This window comes from Centruroides vittatus, unplaced genomic scaffold (assembly GCF_030686945.1).
Source record: "Centruroides vittatus isolate TY-2023 unplaced genomic scaffold, ASM3068694v2 contig_364, whole genome shotgun sequence".
In the NCBI taxonomy this organism is placed as follows: Eukaryota; Metazoa; Arthropoda; class Arachnida; order Scorpiones; family Buthidae; genus Centruroides; species Centruroides vittatus.
Genome location: NW_027122188.1, coordinates 3,687,480 through 3,710,427, shown reverse-complemented (window position 1 = coordinate 3,710,427; position 22,948 = coordinate 3,687,480). Strand labels below are relative to the sequence as shown.

Genomic DNA, 22,948 nt, shown 5'->3' with positions numbered 1-22,948 from the left:
AAAAGCAATGATTGACAATGAAGTTAAGAACAATTTGGAAGGATTTGCAAAAACTATTGGCAAGTCTGAAAAATCTTGATCTTGAGAAAGTTGTTACAAAAAGTGAGCTCACACATAGACTACTCACCAAATTAGTTAGAAATTCAATAGATGCTTGTTTTGTTGTTTGGTTATCTTCATTGATTTATTTAAACTAAAAAAAACCATTCTGACTATACATTTTCTCACATTGATAAATTAGCTGTATACATTGACTTAATTGTATTTTAAAAAATATATCAATTCTTTATAACAGATTTTTTTCAAGTTACTCTTTTCTCATTGTATCTGATGATTACTTTGGCATTTTGTGATCCTTCAAATAAAATGTATATCTAAAAACAGAAATTTCGGTGTTTCAATGATGCCTACACTCAAACCTGTTTTTGTGCGATTTTTTATACGTGCAATGTGTTTTGTGCAATTATTTTTGTGCAGTATACCAATTTGATTGAAATTCATATATCGCGCACAAAAAATCACACAAAACAAATCGCACAAAAATAGACCGCACAAAAACAGGTTTGAGTGTAGTGAAATATTATTATATCTATATGATTTATACCAGTGACATACATATCTGGAGGTTGCTTATGGTGCTGCAGCACTCCTGTGATACCAAAGTAATCAGTTTTGTTACTTTAAGATAAAAATATAATACAGTTGAAAACATTAGCATGATTAAATTTATCATTTAAAGTGTCTTATATACAATAAATATCATATTTTTGTAATTTTTATAAAATATCTTTTCTTTAAACAGAGTTTTTAATTCAAAATGTGATTGCAAACAGAATTTTGGAACTTGGACTGCTAGGTCTGTAGTGAGTGAGGATTATGGCAAGTAAAGAAGATAATGTTATGAAACAGGCATTTATGATAAAGAGATCACAGAATAAAAAGAGATTGGGACCAGTTAATTATAAATCTCGTTGGTTTGTTTTAACATCTAATACTTTATATTATTATGATGGAAATCAAGAGGTAAGATATAATTCGTATATTGATATTATTTTGTTAAAACTGTTTAATTTAACACATTTCATATTTATTTAAAACATATAATATTTTATAAATATAAATAATAATATGAAAGTTCTAATGAATAAAATATTACTTAAATATCATTAAATTTGAATTTTATTAAATTTTTGATTTCCAGGTAATAAGGATCATTTAAAAACTTATGATTGTTTTAACTGAGAATGTTAGAAATATTTTTTATAGCAGTAAAAATTTGACCTTGATTCAATAGTTCAGTTAAATAAATCATCATTATTTTATTCTTATCATTGTTTCTTCCTAGTCAGGAAGAAACAAGATAAGAATGGAATAACGGGTGTGTGAAATGATAGTCTGTTGTAATTTTATATATAAATAAAGTTTAGCATTAGCAAAGGAAAATAAATAATTCATAATTTATGTCCAGTTCTATTTGATCCTTTTTATTTGATTTATTTAAATAAGTCTGTTCATTGTTGATCATGCAAATTCAAATACCACATTTTAACAATTACAGTCTATGTTGTTATATGGATGTATCTTTGATTTTTATAATATGTAGTGGATGGTAATAAATTAATTAAATTTAACATTGCAAAAACATATAATTGTTTTCAACACCAAAACAAATTTGATTTTACTTAATTCATTGAAAAAGTTAATTAAAATATATTATTACTCAAATATATAAAAATTTGAATAATTCAAATTTAAAGAAAAGGAGATTTGTTCTAAACAATACATTTTACAAATTAAGGTTTGTTTCAAAAGTTTAGTAATTATATTTTATTTTTTGAATTTCAGAATAAAAGTTTAAGTATTTTGATTGCATAAGACATAAAAAATATCTAACTTAAGCTAGAAAATACAGAATGAACAAATATTGTTTAGAGATTAAATAAAATTTCATAATTATACTTGCCTATTAAAAATACTGCCTCAAAAGTTTAGGTTTAGGTAAAACAAAAAACTACTTAAAGTTTAATCATTATGACAGATATGTTAAAGATATTTTTGTTCTTTGAAATTAAAAAATGTTAGAAATTTTTGCTAACAATGGCAAAGCAAGAATGATTTGTGTTTGAAGAAATTGCAAATGTATGGAAGTTAAAATTGAAATGTCTCACAATTGCAGAGATTGCAAAGATTAAGATGCGTTGCATCTGGAGTTTATAAAATTATTGAATGGGAATAAGATTTCAGCCATAGTTGCTATTTGAATATCCAAAGTTAATATCACATCAAATAAAGACACTGAGCACACCTTACACTCTCTTTTCCAGCAATTAACTTTAATTGAAAAAATGTTTTTGGCTTGATTGAAATGTCTTCATAAAATTTTTAGATAGAGATTTTAGTTTTTATACAGACTGTTTTAATTAAAGTTATTGCTGGAAAAGTGTCTAAGATGTGTTCACACATCTTACACACTTTTCCAGCAATTTGTTCAGTTTCTTTATATACTTTGGTAGTTCCAGCTTTGACTATTATGGATAACATCACATCAAAAGGACAGAAAGATCTTAAGACTTGCAGCTTCTCAAAGTTATCAATTCGATAAATTTTAAAAGAATCTGATTGCAGAATATCCAAGGACACGGTTTACAGAAGGTTAAAAACAAATCTAAATACTGTGCTAAGAAAAATATACTGCAAACCTGTTCTAACATCTGAAGAGGTTTTCAGTATATTTGTTATCAAGCAAGATTAGAATGGGCAAAAGAACATATGTCATGCAAACATGAATAGCTTTTGATTATTATCAGTAATGAAAAATGTGGAATTTAGAAGGCTTGGATGGTTGGAATTATTATTGGCATAATATTAGAAAAGAGCAAGATCATTCTAAGTTATCATCAACTTGGTAGTGAATTATTTATGGTATGGGTAGTATTCAGATTTAATGGAACTGTTAGTTTAGTGTTTTTAAATGGACATCAGCATACAGAAAATTACTAAATAACTTTAGAAAATAATCTATTGCTGAATTACTGGGAGGATCTAACTGGATATTTCAATAAAACAGCATTTCAATTCATATCTCAAAGTCTAGGAAAAATTGGTTTAAAAATGTTACTGTTATGAAGGGTCACCTGAACTAAATTCAATTGATAATTTGGGGGTCATGATCTGATAAGTTTATAGTAGAGGAGGGCAGTTTTCTAATCTATCTGGGTTGAGAGTCAATAGAATAAAACAGGTGAAATCTAAAAGTGGAGCTTTACAAAAATTAATTTTCTCTGTCCCAAATAGAAATTTTAATGTTATAAAAGCAAATAGAAAAGGCAATTAAGCGCTGAAAATAATTTTTAAATGTATATACTATTATTTATTGAAAATTACCTAAAATTAATTTTGAAACAGAGTTCTGTTATTTATATTTATTGTAATTTTCTTGTAAAGAAATTTACATGTTTTGTTAATTCTTTCATATAGTTCAAAACAATTGTTCTAAAATACATGTATTATGATTATATATATATAAATTTACTTTCATTCAAAAATTTTCAAAAAATAATGTTACACACACTTTTTAGACTGACCTTAATTAAAATAACTTATGAAAGAAAATTTATTGTTTATTATTCAAATGACATGAAATGTGTGATTTAATTTTCTTAAAAATATTGATAACTGATTTCACTATAAAAATTAAAGTTGGGAAAATAGCCATTTTAATAGTGTTCAGGAGATAGAGCGTGAAAATCTATACTAACTAAAGAATTGTTTAAAGAATATCACAAGTTTATTTTAAGACTTGTATATAATTTTAAACATAAAAACAATAGGTTCTACTGACTATAGTTATATTTTAAGTTTTTATTACAGTTAAATTTTTAAAATTTATTAATCTAATAGAAATTTATAATTTATTGATATTTTTTATGGCAAAAGTATAAAATTAATAAAATATTAAAATTTGTTCTTCAGTATATCATATGATCATTTTAAAAATTATTATAAAAATGGCAACTATTTTAATGGATTACAAAGTAATATTTGAAATTGTTCATTCATACTACATTTTTAAAATTAAATTTAACCAGTAAATTATAGTATAAATATTTGGTCAGAAATCCTGATATTTTAATTACTTTCTTGTTAGTTTCAAAAGAATGTTTGAATAGTTTTTTTGATTTTTCAACAAATACAAAACTTGAAAAACAATTAAAAGATGAGAATCAGAATGTCTTTTAATAATCTAAGTAATTAGTGTTTGCAGAAATAGTTGGTTACAATTGTAGAAAAATTTATAAACTACTACAAATTTTAAAAAGTAACAATATGATTTCAAAAACTTAAATCTTTGAAATAGTAATTCAATGTATTGAATATTGAATTTCATTGCAATTTTCAATATACTTTTAAAATAAATAAAATAAATGAAGTTCCTATACATAAGTTACTAAATCATTTATTTCATAATTTACTGAAAATAGAACTACAAAATTTATAATTGTTTCACATTATCATTATTCGTTTTTATGTAGGGTACTTTATCACTAGATGATGATAAAATTAAATTTTGGTTACAAACTTTTTTTTTAATGCATGAAACATGAAAGTAAAAAATAATTTTATATGAATTACAACTTCAAAATTTTTCATAAATATTTAAATATACAGATTAGTCATGGAATTAGGAAATTAGTTGCTTTCAAGAGATATTGAATATTTGAGATGATCGAATTTTAATGCAAATATTATTTAGCCAAAATTTTGGGATCAAGTAACATTAAACAACAAAATTGTAAAGTAATAACATTCATGTTATTATTTTACAATTTTGTGATATTTATTTATTTAGTTGATAAATTGAATAAAAAGAATCCATTTTGTTTTATTGGAGTTATTTTAACGTTGGTATTGGATACAATGTTTACTGTCTATTTCCATAATACTTATCTTGCTGTATTATTCTGTGTACACTGTAGCATTTTCTAGTATATTTGCTCTAATAGAGCTTTATGTAATATAATTATTTATTTAATGCTCTAGTCAGACTTAATCTTCACTGCTGTTATCTTAGTATGAGCTATTAATAAATTTATAAAAAAGCTACAGAGAACATAAGAGTACAGAGAACTTACCTAGACTTATTGCTGTTTGCTTCATATCTAGTTGAATCTGTTGTTATCTTTATTGAATACATGGTCTCCTTATTATTAAATTTGTCACAATAGTTGATTCAACAGACAACAATTCAGACCTCTTTTAATATCTTTTATTTGAAATCAATATGCATTTTAGACCCTTAATCCTTTTTCAGTTGATTTTTTACTAATCTTTTTTTGACATTATTATCCTATATTCATAATAATTTAACCCTTTTTAACTTCTTTTTCTATATTGATGTTGTTATAAACCTTGTAATTGTCATCTATTGAGTTGACCATTGTGAAAAATCTAGTAATAAGAAACTAAGTATCCAATAAAGTTATCTAAACTTTTCTACCTCTATTTGTTTATTCATATAGATTTTTTGACTCTGGATAGAGTTTTCATCTATTAAGTGTAAAAAAGTTACTTGATTTCACTGTGATATTTACTTTTATTGTTGTATAAAAATTAAGATCATAGTGAAATAAAGAACAAACCTTCCTATTAATAGAATAGCAAAGTTTGTTAACAGAAGTATGACTGTTTTTTTCATTATCACTCTTATAGCTGCAGCAATTAAATGCATTGATTGCAATGTAATTCTGTACTTTTCTATAGTGGAAGTTCTCTATTCCAAAAACACACTCCAGCATATACAAATGATAGAGAAATTACAGTAGATTTACTCTATTACTAAAGTTATGTGAGAATCTAATGAGAGCAAGTTTTAATGATGTATAAACAGATTTTCTTATTGTTCTCACTTGAGAAAGCAAAGCTCTTCTAGATTTTTTTCTAGGTGTGGCACTTAAACTTTTTTCATTTGTGACCCTTTTGCCTGAGAACATTTTACCTGACCCTGGGTGTATACATAAGCAGACACATAAAATAAATATACAAATAAAACATTAACTGATAATAAATTAAACAAATTCAATTCCAAACAATTTGTTATACTTATAAATTTACCACTTATTACTATCTAATAGGACAAAGGCAAGTTTGCATACTAATGAGATGGATGTGCTTTGTTTATTTTTGCATAGAGGTAAATCTTGGCTGAATGTTTGATACTGCATGATGCAAGACATTTTTTCAGAGTTGATTGACATTTTGATTTTACAATTGTCAGTGATGAAAATGATAAAGGATATAACAAATATAGCAAGAAGCATATTGAATAGATTGTATGATAATGAGAATTTAAATAATACTGTTCTGACCACTTTAACACACAATGATAAGAGTAAAGATCTTAAGTATGAAGTTTGTCTCAGGAATTGGAAGAATTGATTGTACAAAGCTTGGCACCAATCAAAGTAACTGAGAGCAGTTTTGGTTCATTATCTCAGTAAATGATTATTTAAGAAGCCTTAGGTAAAAAGACAAAAATGTTCTATTTTGCATAAAACTAACACCATCACAAAATGAAAAATCTCCTTTTCTGGAATTTTTGTGTCAAAACAAAGGATCCTTTTGTTAGATAAATCAGTACATTCTTTGTGTGTATTGAAAAGTTATTTTAATAAAAATTTTTAGTGAATACAGGAACAAATACAATTAATTTTTAATATATTTAAAAAATCAAGTACAGTGGGTGATCGGTTAAAGAACACAATCCGTTCCAAGATTTTGTTTGCTATCCGAATTGTTCGTTAATCGATTATCGATTTTACCATAGGTTTTTATGGGAATTTGATTAATTCGTTCTGGAGACTCCAAAAAATAATTAAAAATATATACTTTCTTACTACGTTTATTTATACATAATAATAAAAATACATATATACACAGTCTTGCATTTTTATTAGTCATGATTTTTTGGTTTGTGGGGGTTAAAGAATCTGTCTAATGTCGATTGCTTTTCTCTCTTCTTCAGGATTTTTCAGAAGTAATTAATAGCATTTGTAATTGTAGAGATCCCTAAGCCTATTAACCTCATTCTGATTTGGTGCCTGTTGTTCTGACATCCTCCCACTTCCTCAAAAGATCTTTAATTGCTTGAGACTTCTTGATATATCTTTCACAGCTAAAATTTGTGTTTACTGTAGACCTGTTCAAAGCCATACTGCCTAGCAACATCAAACATCTTCTGCCCACTCTCTACCTTAGCTAATTATCTCTTGCTTGGTTTCTACGGTGAGCATGGTTCTTGACACTCCACTCATTTTATGCTCCATAATATTAATCAGTTTCTTTTTAAATAATAAGTTCAGAAAAGCACTTACAAAAATTCAGAGAACAGAAATCAACTAGCTCACAAAAAATTATTTAAATGCATGGCCCGGATGAAATTCGAATTTGGTATTAAAATGTTAACGAATATCCGATGGGACAGTTAAACTCTTGCCTTTTGTAAATAAAAACTGACACAAAACAATAATGAAAACCCACCCAACAGTCTTGCAAAGACTATAAAAAATTATTTGTCAGAAAGGTAAACAAAAAACTAGAATTACAAGGGAGAGTTTCAAAATTTGGAGGAAAAATATCCGATCAGTATCGGGTTGAGCATCGATATCGATGTCTTCAGAGCTCCAAATGATTTCAAATTGTCACCAAATTCACTATTTTATGTCGCTTCTTTTTCTGTATGTTCTGTGAAATGTTTGTTCATTATCTGAACATGTGTTTGTTGCCCAAACATAAAAATCTTTCGCAAAAGTGTTCGTTATCCAATCACCCACTGTACAGGTAAACTTGAGACAATCTTATATCTTCTAGTCCTACTTTGTATGGTTTCTTCCACATCATTTTTTTTTAGTTAATCCAAGTCTTTTATAAATAATCAATGTTTGTTTTAAATTTCTAGATTCTTGAGAATTTAAAAATGCAAGTTTTAATTCTCAAGAAAATTTTTTTACTGATTCATGAATTCCTGATTCTCAAGAATCCAAAAAGTTAACAATTCTTAGTCACAATGTAAAATCTAAAGATGTACAAATTTTATATTTAAATGCTGAAGAATGATAGTAATTAAAAGTTAGATTTCTGTAAGAATACAAAACTTTGCTGATGTTACCTCACAGGATGTCATGTGCAATGCAAAGTTTGAATAAAGCTATTGATAGTAGAATGAGACTGAATAGGGGAGTAGATTTAATTGATCACAGTGGAATGAAGTGACATCCAAGTTAATATGAAGCATTATACACTCACTTCCAGCAGAGATGATATGTATGGAATCACAAAAACAAATGTTTTCAGCCTCTTTCAACGGCCTGCATCAGGTATCAATCATTACAGAACCTTAGCTTAGCAGAGATTCTAAACTTTAGAATGTTTTTACATGCATGTTCTTATATGCATGTTACAAATGTTTCTAAATTGCTTAACATGCATGTTTTTTGAAAACTTAACAGGTAAGTGATAAAATTTACATTAAAGTTGTACATTTTATCACCTAATATATTATTAATATTTCTAGGCTGCCAAGGAGAAGGAGTATGTCAGAAAATGGTCAAAATAAGAAAAGTCCACGGCCAGAGTCCTGGAAGGGATTTTGATCTTTTGGTATAAGTAGTTTAAGTCAGAATTAAATAGAATAATTTAATTCTGATTTTGGTCTTAGTAGTTTAAATCAGAATTAAATTATTCTATTTAATTCTGACTTAAACTACTTAGACCAAAAGATCAAAATCCCTTCCAGGACTCTGGCCGTGGACTTTTCTTATTTTGACCATTTTCTGACTTATACTCTTTTTCCCTGGCAGCCTAGATTTATGTATTTAGTTGTGGGTTTGAGTCCTACTTTGGGCTGATTTATTTTCTTCCACAACCTTCTAAATTAATTATTAACTATTAATTCAATTAGCCTATAATTATTAAATTTATCAATAGATGGCACCTTACACTTATATCTAGGCCAAATTACTTGACATTTAATTAGTAATTGGTAGCATTATTACAGCCTAATGTAATCTGGCAATCATTTGGCATTGAGATGAACATGACAGCTAACAAGTTAGAAAAAGTAAAGATTTTGAAATATGCTCAAAATGCGGAAAACTTGCTTGCAAAAGGTGCATGGAGGAAATATATGTGTCACTGCAGTTTTTGTCAATTGTGTCAGCTGAAAATCATTGAGATATCTACATCATGCTCATTATATTTTACCTTATAATAAAACACAAGATATTTATGTAAATTTTTGTGTTTTAACAAAAAGAAGTTATATTTATTATAATAGCATACAACTGAACCGTTTATGTTATATCTTTTGTACACTTTCTTCTTACAACAATAAAAACAAATTATGAAAATGAATATTACAATATCTGATAGTTATAAAATTTATTTTTACTAGTGAATACAAATTAAAATTAACAGAATTACCAGTAATGATAAAATAACTCTCATGTAACTATTTTCATTAAAATGTGAAAATATATTGAATTTTTAAGAGAGGACAAAAGTGTTTCCTCAGCTATTCTAGGAAACTTGAAATTATAGACATTCTAATGATAAAGAAGCAAAAGACATTAAAATGAAAGTATATAAAAAATATTTTGTAGTAAGATAAATGTTTTTTTGTGTAATTTGATTCATTATGACTTGATTAATACAACAGTCCATCAAATATATGAATGATAAGATTTAAATATGGTAATTTTTTAATATTTTAGTTAATGTTTCAGAATTTTTAGCATGAACAAACACTGTGAAATAATAATCTGTTTCTATTGATATTAAATATGTCATTTATTTTAATATATTTTTTGTAAAAATTACTGATATTGTAAACATTAACTAAATCAAATTTAAAAATATAAGAAATTTTTATTAATCTTATAATATAATATATTAATAATAATATGAATATATATTTTTACATTAAAACTGCATATATCAAATTATAAAATCTTAATGGCTTAATATTTATTTAACATTTAACATCATTTTTATTTTAAATTATTTTTATTTTATTGATTTTTTTTCTTGATTTTGTGTTTTTAATTTTTGTTCCCAGAAAAACACAAAATCAAGATTTCTCTGTATTAACTGTTCAGAATATACAGTAAGTTTTGATTTTATTTTTATATTTTAGAATTTAATTTAATAAAATTTTTCTAAATACAAAAATTAAAAATTTTAAATTAAATTTATAATTTATTTATTTATTCATTTAATTTTTTTCTTTTTGATTTAATATATGAATGAAAAAATTGTTGTCTGTGTATTCTATGTATGTATGGCATGTATACATGTATGTGAAGTGAACATAATGTTACTTGATTATTTAATCATATATTTTCCAGCATCATTTCAGATTTGAAAAATTTTTAAAGCTGCTACTTAGCTAAATAGTTTAAATATAAGTAATTAAAATATTAACTTGTAACTTCTAATTTTGTTTATTCAGATTTCTGCTTTTTAATAAGAGTTATTCTTCATTTGTTTAATGTTTAACTAGAAATTATTTTATTAATGCTGTATTTTATCTAATTTACAAGTTGAGAAAAGTAATGTATTATTCCTGCTTGATGTTTGCTTTTTAATTTATTTAGTGTTTGCTTGTCTCACAGATTAATAAGCATTATTATTTTTTTATTTAAGACAAGTGATCCTAATAAATTCTTATATTTATGTTTCATTATCTCTATTACTTTAAATATTTCATTTAGAAATGAATGTACAAAAGTTTTTATACAAAATGAAATATTTATTAATTTATTGTATAAATTTCTATAAAAACTTGTTAGAGAATCACGGCACTCTCCTAGGGATATTCCAGGTAGTGCTTAAATCTTCCCATATATACAAAAACCCTGTCATATGTTGACATGTTCTTCTGTACCTCTACTGTGTGTACTGTACATTAAACTCTGTTTCAACTAAGCAGTTCCTTTCTTTACTTTGCTACCACATTCTGCACCAGTTACAACAAAACTAAAAATAAATTAAAACTATGTCAGCAACTATAGTTTCAAATTTAATGTTATGGCTATAAATAAAGTTTTTAGAAATATGAAAAGCAACACTCAAAGTTCCAGAAGGCTGAGGGTTTGTCTATTACAGAATCCATAGTTGATATATATGACTCCCAGATAAATATGGTTCTTTGCTCAATACACTATTATAGTAATGAGACTTCCAATCATAGGGGATCATAATTATGTTCTTAACACCCTCTTGGTAAGCTTGGTAGAGCATCTGATATTCAAAGTGTCATCTTGGTGTTACACCAGAGATGGTTAATAAGCTTCCTAGTTGGTCCTGTGTAACATAGTTTTAAATCAATTCCTAAAATGTTAAATTGGAATCATATAAAATCTCTCCAAGTATGAATACATATTCCTGTTACAAAGAATAATTGCAGTTTTGTGAGCAGGGTGAAATCATATTTTTGAAAATATGAACACTATATAATGAAATATGCCTTAAATATGGGATGCAAGGTTGTGTGAACACTAGATCTTTTTCAATATACAATGTAGTGGGCAGGAACAGTGCTCTTACAACTCTAGTATTGATGTAGTTAAATTTGGCACAAGTATATTTTACCCTGTTCATCACATAACAATATATTGTAGTGCCTTAAGTCAATGGTTCCCAATCTTTTTTCATTAGCGTACCCCCATGGCATTTTCAACTACCCAATGATCAACGCATGTGCAAATCTCGCACTGCCTGTTTGTAGAGTGTGTCGCCATCTTGAATTTTATTTCGATTTGGTTCTTGATCCCATGAGTACTGTACCTACAAGTCTGGATTTTTTTATGCATGCATGATTTGGGCACCTAATACTCTGTGCCAAATTGCAACTTCTGATATGTACTCTTTCGTACCTCTAAGCTGATAACACAGCAGGCAGTACGATTTTATAAACAAGACATAGTCTTGTCAATAAAAAATTAATAAAAATACTGAATAAATAATGAAAAAAATTACTGCTTGTAGAGAAAATCTGGAGAAACTAGCTATGTCCTTTTTTTTGCTAACAATAAAAAATACTTTTTTGAAACAATACGTGGGGATATTGTTGAGAGATGATAACAATAACACACCCACCATCAAAAGTCTGTAGCATAATCACTAATCATGCATAATGGTATCCCCACTACTATTGACCAACTGTTCAACATTTATTGATCTGTTGCATTGTAAAATTGGCATCCTAAGTTTTTATTTCTATTTTTGCATTTTGAAATGTATAATGAAGTTTGTGATTGTTGCAAGGAACATTTTTTACCTAATAATTTTTTAATACTATTAATTTGTGATACATAATATATTATTTTTTTCTGCCATAATAACTAACTTTTTCCTGTACCCCTAAACACCCTATCGTATACCCCAGGTTGGGAATCACTGCCTTAAGTAATAAACATTGGGAAGATGAATACAAGTAAGCATATAAGGACATATATGGCTGTGTTAATATAACAAGGCTGAAAAGACGTAGCAAAGATGACATAAGGAGTAAAGCTGAATTTAGAATAATCGTCTAGAAGTTCTGTGAATGTAAAGATCTAGAAAAGCAATTTTTCTATCTTTTTCATCTTCCCTAGTGAAACATGTAGATGGGTAGATGGATAAACAGCAAACAACAGTTGTATGAAATGCAACTATTTTTTTCATGGTTTATTACAAGCTAACAAGATATCATCCATGTATTGACTATATAGAAGTGAATAACATTGTAATGGGAGATAGTGAAGATCCTAAATTCTATATTTCTCATAATTAATGTAACCAATATGGTTGGAAGGGGGAAGCCCATAAGCACTCCCTGTTTCAACAGGTAATATTAGTTATTAAAAAAATAATAATAATTTTTTCCATCACTAACAATAGGGCTTTACATATATGCAGCACTTGTATATTAAACCCTTCCCTGAGCAGCAAGGCATTTGACAATGTAATGGCTTTGAAATAATATGCTTGATGGGTATAAAGACATGACATCAATTTTACAAAAACAATATGATTTTGGTGGTAAGCACTTAATCACATTGTCAATTATATGAGGTGGACAGAAAGTGAGTAGACTAAGTTCTGCAACTCATACTTTAATGCTCATATAACAGAACAATTTTTAGAACAGCTGTTTTTCATCTAATAACGACTATTGTGAAGAAGTAGTAATAGTTATTTGCTGGTGCTGATGCCATGATATGCAATTGAATGAATGTTTTTGTAAGCATGGTCCATGAGAGATTTTTTTTCTACAGGGGGATGCAATGTTTTGACTGATAAATCTGCAAATCTGGTGGAAGGATCAAATGTTTTTTGACAGGGACTCTTTATTTGTGATACTTCTCTTTGCCCAAAAGCACTCAATGCCGCGTGCTTTGTGGAACATTTGGAGGGTTCTTGTATATCTATTCAACACCTTTGCTGTTTAAGAAGGCAGTTACAATTTTTGTGTAATGCAATGTAGCTAAATCTGGTCAGGTGATGATGTCACCCCTAGATTAGTGCTTATCAGTGAAGGGAAGCTGTCATTTTTTCAGACATTCCTCCAGGTACACCTGAGCAATGATGGTACCTTCACAAACAAAAGCATCTGAAATGTTCAGATGCATCCATGGCCTGCCAAATAAGGTACTACTTGTAGAATATTTCCTTAGGCTGGATTTTCTCCTTGTAGGCAATATTCTGAGGATTCGTAGCAAGGCAATATTGCTTTTCTTGGATGTTTCCAGATCAAATGGGCAATAAGTCTCATTGTCAGTAATGAGATGCATCAGACCTTGTTATCAGACCTTATCATAAACTTTTCTGCAGTCTCTGTTTGCTTTTTCTGCTTGGTCCTTTATATATTTTGGTGCAGTTTGCTTCTTATGTCTCTTCTTCCCAACTTTGATATCATGTAAAGTTGTTTTTGGCAATGACAGTTTTGATACATTTCTGATGGAAGTTGATGAAACCTGTTGATACAATTTTCTGACTTGATTCACAACTTTCGGAGTTGGTTGAGAGACAGAAGTGAATTAAAATTAAAAATTTGGCTGATGGTATTTACATTAAAATATAAGATATATAAATCTATTGAAGCTGCAAAATGTCTTCATTTTCTGCCAAAATGAATATAGAATCCAGGTATACTAGCAGAAAAAATAATACTTTTTTCTGCTTGTATACCTGAAGGGAGCCTATGAAGAAGCCAAAAATGTTTGTTTGTTAAGAAAGTAATTGCTGGAAAAAGTATAGAAGCTCTAGGTAAATTATTAGTTATCTCATTTCCACCTGTAGTGAATGTTTTTAAGCTTAATTTTAAAATGTCAGAAATGCAAAATAAATGTTAAATTTGTGACCCAGGAAGTCAAATTCATTTGAATTAAAGAAGATACAAATGCTGCTTAATAAAATATTTAGGTTATGAAAATAATAGTATAAAGTTAAATTTGCATTCTTTTTATCTTTATTGATAAGCACTTTTAATTTTATTTGAGACTGAAATTTTTATTTGAAAATTTTTCATAATTTGAGAGATGTATTTTCTTCTTACTATTTGAACTTTAAGATAGGTAACTCTATGCATGACATTTTTACAAGTTCTGAGTTATTAATACGTGGTACGATCCAAAAGTTTGGGGAATGCAGTAATCTAAGACAACAAAAGCATGTATTTGAAGTTACAGCATATGAAATGGATTCTATCAAACCACCTCTACGTGTTCAGGTTAATTTCACCCATGTCATGTGATTAAACCGCAAGCGCTGCTGTTTTTTTCCGGAGATAGTTACCTTTGTCCTGCGATGTAATCAAAGTGGAGTTTCGAGAACAACCTCCAACATTAAATTTTGTCAGCGTTTAGGTAAAACACCTACGAAGATTTTAAAATTGGTAAGAAAGGTGTACGGTGATTCTACGGTGAAAGGTCACGGTAAAGTCGAAATGTTGGAGATTGTTCTTGAAACTCCACTTAGTTACCTTTTGTCCTGCGACGTAATCAATCTTTGGAAAAAAACAGCAGCGCTCGCAGTTTAATCACATGACATGGGTGAAATTAACCTGAACACATAGAGGTGGTTTGATAGAATCCATTTCATACGCTGTAACTTCAAATACATGCTTTTGTTGTCGTAGATTACTGCATTCCCCGAACTTTTGGATCGTACCATGTATAAGCAAAACTTAGATTAAACATTTAATATATTTAATTGAATTAATGTCCATGTAATATGCACTTGAACAAACTATATATATATATAATGGATATATGACATCATTTCGTTATTTGTTCTTGTTTAGTAGCTATCAAAATATTCATTTTATTGCATTATATAATTAAAACAAAACACTATTTTATTTGTAAATTTTTTAAATTCATTCATTTATTTACTTAAAAAAGTTAGTTTCGTGTTGTTATTTAATTCAAATAGGTTTTGTTATATTTAATTTTTAGATAGAGATAACTGTTTTAAAATTTAAAAATTTTTAATTGTGAAAGTTTATTTTTTGAAAGAAAAATATATAAAAAACCAACTATGCATTACAGTTTAAATTTAATTTGATATTCAGGAAAGGTTAAAAAGTTTTTAACTGCTGTATTTTCTATATTGTAAATGAAATAACAGGATATTTTATTCTTGAACTCCAGTGATCTATGTTTTATATATAATTTAATACTTTTTATTTTTACTTTATATTGCTGTAATATTTTGATTTAAAATATTTATTTTCAAAATAAATGAATGAATTTAAATATGATGTTTTATTTGTAATGAAAAATTTTATTGTAGTTAAAAATATACTGTATAATAATGATGGCAGATATTTCATAACTTCCTAGAACATCTGACATGCATATCACAAGGACAACTACCTTTTATATGTCCTAAATTCTATACTTTTTGATCTAGCTGAACAACTTACTAAACCTGCTACCTGCTAGACAAGCTATATATATAATATGTTCAAATAGTAAATACAGGAAATCTCATTTGTGAAATTACAGAATAAATGTCCTTTTAGAAGTCTCTTAGTTTTATAAGTAACAATATTTTAAGGTAAGATGTTGTGTTTTAAAATTATCAATAGAAAAATTTTTATAATTTTAATATTAAAATATAAATAGGTCAGGATGTTTATCCTCGCTACTTCTATATTTATAATGTATTCAGTTTTATTTGTCTTGATTTGTACATCTGTATTTTATTAATATGTTAATTCCTGAATATAATAGATGAAGGACTTTTTAATAAATATATAATAGTTGTAATATCATTTTATTCAAAATTCTATTAAGTTTTTTTTAATTATTCAAATTTGATTGAAAAGTTATCATTTAAAATTTTTTATTTTTTTACAAAGAATATTATTTTATGCTATCAATTAGAAAATTAACATATATTTATACTATATGGAGTATTAGCATAATAAAATAAACTTAAAATGTTTGTGAATCATTACATAAGACTATTATTGTTACATCAGGCTTAAGAAAAATCTGTCTTTACTTGTTACATATTTTAATTTAAATAATAATGAATAATTTTATTTAATAACAATAAAATTAAAATGAGTTATGCATATATAAACAAAAAGTTTTATCTAATAAATTCATTTGAATCTATAAATATCTGTAGATGATCCAAAATAATTACAGTATACAAATTAAAGCAAGGTGTTTTATCACTGAAAGACAAATATGAAATACAGGAAGGATTTTTAGCTGTTTTCCACTTAGATATAAATATTGAATGATTTCTAATGGTGCAGATAGAAAAATTAATTGAAGTGTTAAGAAGCAATATTTTAGATCCAAGAAATGATGTTTAATTGCTAAAAAATAAGTAAAAAATTTATTAATAGATGTGATTCAACAGCATTTTAACTATAGACTGTTGGTAATTTGAAAGGTTAACATCCTTCTGCCAAAGAAAATAAAAATATAAACTAACAAAGAAAATTTCAATAACTGTTTTTGAGCTTGTATATTGGATTCTAAAAAATTTCTTTACTAGTAGTAATTATCTATATTTGTTATTAAGAGCCAGAATTCAGAAATGTTTGGACATCCAATAGAAAAATAGCTGATGAAACCCTTTTATCAAGATTTCCTTCTGCATACAAAATAAATTTCTCATATTTATTTTTTATTATTTTTGAAATATTGTTTTCTTGTGTTGATTTTTTTTTTTTTTTTTTTTTTTTTTTGTATAAATCCTGGGATAGCAGAAATCATCATTAAAATAATGACCTTGTAAAATGAAATATTTTTATGCGAGATACTAATTTCTATTGTTTAAACAGGTTTTTACATACAATTTATTTCTCTCTTTGTAGCATCATTAATAGTAATATATTATAAGTTATAAATCTCTGTATGAAATATGATACTTTATCTGGAAAATTATTTTTATCTCTGAATTCCCTATATATTATTTAGTAGAAGTCTTTACTTCAGAATAACCATTTGATTTTCATTTTAGTTTGTTTAAATATCCTATACATATATTTATCTGTTTTTTTTCTTAAATAGAGGAAAGGCAAGTTAAAAGGAAGAATAGATCTCAAATCAGTAAGATTTATTGAGTGCCTTAATGATGATGCTCTTGATAGGAAATATGCCTTTCAGGTATGTTTTTATCATTTAAGTCTTACATATTGACATATTTTGAGTGAAACTATTGTAAAAATACATACATTTAGTTTATAAAGGTTTATTTATATGAATTGAAAGAACTTTGTATGATAAATATAGGTTAATTGTTTTTGTTCATTTTTCATCAGATAACAAGTATATTATAAGATGTGAATATAAATATTAATATCACTTGCTTGTTAAGAAGCTAGCTGTCAATTTCTCAAGAATAAATGTTTTATATTAATTGTAACATATATAATCCAATACATTAGTAATGTCAAATGATCTGTTGGATTTTTGTTAGGCTATATCAAGGCTGTATTAAATATTAAGAATTTATTTATTTATAATTATTAAATTTATTATTAATGTGCCTTAATATAGTCTGATAAAAATTTGGCAGATCATTTGGTATTATATATTAATTTACTTTTCAATATTTCAGTCAGAATTCTTATATTTAAACTGTTATTGTAATCATGAATATTAAAATTAGCAGTTTTCTTTCCTGATTTGTTATGTTTTAAAATAGGCAGATCTAATAATTTATGTAGCTAGATTGATTGTTTATTAATTGCAAATATTAAAACTAGATAAATTTTTATATTTTCAGATAGGTTATAATGAGTATCATCTTTATGTTATTGCATCATCTGCTGATCAAAGGGACGACTGGATTAATACTCTGAGAAAATGTAATTTAATAAATATTTAATTGTGAAATATGTAAAATATTTTCATTGTTTCATTGAAATATTTGATATTCAATGATAATTTTTATTCATTTGAACTAACTCCATATAACAGAACAATAGATATTTTAAAATATAATTTAAGAAATTTTTTTCAGTACAATGTAATTGGGCTGCAATTTTCAAATTGCCTATCTGTAGATTCTCACTGTTGTTTCTCTGTCTTTCCTAAATCTCAAGAATAGCTCTATTCTTGAGATTTAGGAAAATTGAGACCAGATATGAAAGCTTAGAGGCTGGGGACCCCAATTAACTATATACAAACTTCTAGTCTGGACCAGAAGACATATGGTTTCTTAAATTAAAATATGATTAAAAATTGCAGCTTAGTGTTGTGACAATATCATAAAAATTTGATTTTTTGATATTAAAATGATATGTAATTTGGACTAAAGATAGATTTGCCATCTTGTATTAAATTTAATAACTACTTATCTTTACTCTAAACTACATAATATTTGTATAATTAGTTAGCTGAGTTCTAGCTGATAGTTAATCTGGCTCTATCATTTGATTATTAATATACAGTAATACTTTGGTTTTCGTTGACTTTGGTTATCATCTGTTTCAGTTTTCATTGATTTTTTTTGTGAAAGATTTGTCTCAGATTTCATCGGCATGCTCAAGTGACCTCGCTGCTAATTTTGCGAAAACAAAGGGCGATCCATGCATTTTCCAGAGCAGTGTGGCGTTATTTCTCATTGTGTGAACATTACCCCATGACAGCCCACCATTGGCTAATGGTTCTGTTTTCTGAACACAGGGAGTTTGGTCGTGGGTTCACGCTTTGCCAGTCAGTGGGTTCAAGCTGGCCACATGAAGTTTTCCAGTTTTTCTCCACGTCTGTATGTCTGAATAGGGGCCAGTTACCCTTAAATGGATTTCCCAGAAGATGATATTCCCCTCAATACGACCATCATAAACACACAACTACTATTACATGACAATTATGTCACACTTTATCGCGGTGCGATATAGGCTAGAAGCTCATGTCCAACTAGCTTCTACAAAACAAGACATTACCCCACGTGTCTGGCCGAACAATTCCATTGCTTTCATCTTAATGGTTTTATCTTTATGCTAATTAGTCTTTTATGTTAATTTCTTATTCCTTTTAGTATTTAATGCTATATTAATTCTTTATAAAATATGTTTTTGGTGTGTATTTTGGAGTGTCTAGAACGAATTAATTGGATTTACATTGATTCATATGGAAATAATTACTTCGGTTTTTGTCAGTTTCGGATTTTCCCGATTGTTTTAGGATGGATTATGGACGAAAACTGAAGTATCACTGTAATTAAGGCTTGGTTTTATGTACATTTATATGAAAATAAGTTTATTACTTTATTTTCGTATGTTCTATGTAAAAGTAAGCCATATATTATTGTGGAAATAATTGTTTTGATTTATAAAAGAATAATTTTCAGTTTTTTTTTTTTTTTTTTTTTTTTTTGCTTATTCTACTAACTTTGAATGATACATTTTCTATAGAATTTTACTTAAAATAAGTGCACACGTGTAAGAAAATAATTGTATGGATACTTTCCTAAATAAACTCTAGATTTAATTACAAAAGTTAGATGATTTTAGTGCAATTTATTAATGACAAAAATAAGTCAAAGCTTACTTTTGAAACATTTATCATTCAATTTCTTTTTCAAGAGATATTTGAAAGTTTATCTTCAGATACCACTTGGCAAAGAACTTGAATGAATATAAGTGTATCCATATATATATTCTTGCTGTTTAAAAACCGTTATTTAATGTAGCATCATTAATTCTACTAGAACTGTTGCCTAGTACAATGATTTGTGCCATTAATTACAATAAAAGTGTTTTATTGGAACAAAAAGTATAAGAAAAAGATTAAAGCACTTTCAAGTATTGTATATTCATCGTGAGAACACTTCAAAATCTAGAATCCAGTTAAATGAACAAAAACATTTATTGGAAAAAGTTTTTAACCTTTATAAAGGCCATTCTCAGGTTCTACTGGAAGAATGCAAAATCAAACAACAAGATAAATTTAAAAAATGTTCATTGTGTAAGAAGTTTGCATGCACAGGAGTGTAGTAATATACTATAAATTAAAACGAATACAGAAAAAAAATAACATATGCAAAGAATTTAAATAAGTATTAGGTTGTTCGGAAAGGTCGTAGTGATTTTTGATAGCCGACAGTTGAGACACCGATTGACGCAAAAATGATTAGAATTGTACAAACCAATGAATATTACGATAAATGACCTTGAGACGCGTCCGTTACAAAAAAACCGTTAAGATTATTCAAATAGCGTTTAATTTGGCTCATTGCAAAAATAAATGCGAACAACGTGCATTATCGACACTTGTTTCTTTTCTTTTTTCGTAAAGGCAAAAATGCTGTACAAACAGCAAAAAAGATATGTGATGTTTATGGTGGGAGTGCTGTATCAGAATCAACTGTTCAAAAGTGGTTTGCAAAATTTAAAACGGGTAATTTCAGCCTTGAAGATGCTCCTCGCTCAGGAAGACCTCCTGTTATTGAAGAGGACCAAATCAAAGCATTATTGGATGAAAACCCTCATTACACAACTCGAGAGATTGCAGACATAGTGAAGTCATCAAACAGTACTGTATTTCAACATCTAAAGAAGCTCGGATACGTGAATCATTATGACATTTGGATACCTCACAACTTAACGGAAAAAAACTTACTGGATCGCATCTCCATTTGTGATTCTCTTGAAAGACGAAATGAAAATGACCCTTTTCTGAAGCGTTTAGTGACAGGTGATGAAAAGTGGATCATTTATAACAACATCAGCCGAAAACGATCGTGGGGTAAAAAAAATGAATCACCATTAAAAACTCCAAAGCCGGTCTTCATCCAAAGAAGGTCATGCTCACTGTCTGGTGGGATTGGAAAGGAATCCTGTACTACGAGCTGCTTCCACAGAATCAAACAATTGATTCTGATAAGTATTGTTCCCAATTGGATAAGCTGAACATGGCAATTAAAGAAAAACGTTTGAAACTGGCCAATAGAAAAGGCATTGTGTTTCACCAAGATAATGCCAGACCTCACACGTCTTTACGAACACGCCAAAAATTATTGGAACTAGGCTGGGATGTTTTACCCCACCCCCCTTACTCACCCGACCTTGCCCCGTCGGACTACCATTTGTTCTGTTCTCTACAAAATTCCCTTCATGATAAAAACTTTGATACTTTGGAAGCTTGCAAAAACCACATGGATCAGTTTTTCGCGGAAAAAACTGGAAAGTTCTACGAAGAGGGTATCATGAAGCTGCCCCATAGATGGCAACACGTCATTAAAAACAATGGCGCATACATAATGGAATAAAAGTATATTTTTAGTATTAAAACAATTTCTTTTATTTCTCTTAAAAATCGCTACGAACTTTCCGAACAACCCAATATATATAACAAAAAGTCATAAAAAACAATAAATATACTATTTAATTGGATTGTAGGTTTTTTAATACATTTATTGTTTTTGTGACTTTTTGTTATGCAAAGAATTTAAATAACTATATACAGTCAAACCTGTTTTTATGCGGTGGATAGGGACCGCATAAAAAAATCGCACGAAACTTCACGAATGGCTGTAAAAATAGTTTTCGCAACACAATTAAAAAAATAGTTTTTTTATGCGGTCAACAGGGACTGCATAAAAAAGTCTCACATAGAAAATAACTCAAAACCGCACAAAATAGAATTTATTGACAACAGATGTCAGCACTTGACTTCATCGTCTGGTCTATCGTCTGTTTTACATATTTTTGTCCAGGTGGTGTTTTGTTGATTTAAAAAGTAAATTATTTCATTTTTTGCATATTCATGCAATAATATTACTATAATAAGTGCATTTATGCTATAATAAGTTTATTTAGCTATAATAAGTCAACGTGAGACATGACGAATCGCACGAGACTAGTCGCCAACTATACCGCACAAATAAAAGATCACACAAAAAAAGACCGCATAAAAACAGGTTTGACTGTATATGGTATTTTTCTTCTGTATTCATTTTAATTTATAATATATTACCATACACCTGCATATGCAACCTTCTTACTCAACAAACATTTTAAAAATTTATCTTTTGTTTGATTGTGTTCTACCAGTAGAACTTGAAGATAGCTTTTATAAAGATTTAAAACTTTTTTTTTTTTTTGTTTTTTCTTTCAATAAATGTTTTTGTTTTTTCTTTCAATAAATGTTTTTGTTTATTTAACTGGATTCTAGGTTTTGAAGTGTTCTTATATTGCATACATATAGTTTAAGATAGTGTTTGTATATTCATCATCAGCTATTATTCTCTATATTCCATATTTCATGAAGAATTAATTTTTAACTTTTAACTTTAATTCTTCATGAAATATGGCAAGTAAAGAGAATAATAGCAAGAATTTTGAAGAATTGAATAGCAATGGTAATCAAACTATTCATCAGGAACCAAAGAATTCTAAATTAAAAAATCAAATGAATTAAAATAAATCTGAAAC

General features: G+C 27.5%; 1 protein-coding gene across 2 annotated transcripts in view; it reads left to right on the top strand.

The window, feature by feature from the left end:
- The window catches only part of Btk (tyrosine-protein kinase Btk29A), a 73,986-nt gene that overhangs the window by 6,450 nt on the left and 44,588 nt on the right, over positions 1 to 22,948 (top strand). Inside the window, exons 2-5 of one of the 2 annotated variants that reach the window (XM_067270137.1) lie at positions 803 to 1,023; positions 10,112 to 10,159; positions 17,577 to 17,672; positions 18,295 to 18,376. In XM_067270137.1, the coding sequence (XP_067126238.1) occupies positions 877 to 1,023; positions 10,112 to 10,159; positions 17,577 to 17,672; positions 18,295 to 18,376 (373 nt within the window). In that variant the 5' untranslated portion in view covers positions 803 to 876. The remainder of the gene's footprint in view (positions 1 to 802; positions 1,024 to 10,111; positions 10,160 to 17,576; positions 17,673 to 18,294; positions 18,377 to 22,948) is intronic. The other variant, XM_067270138.1, reaches the window with a different exon arrangement.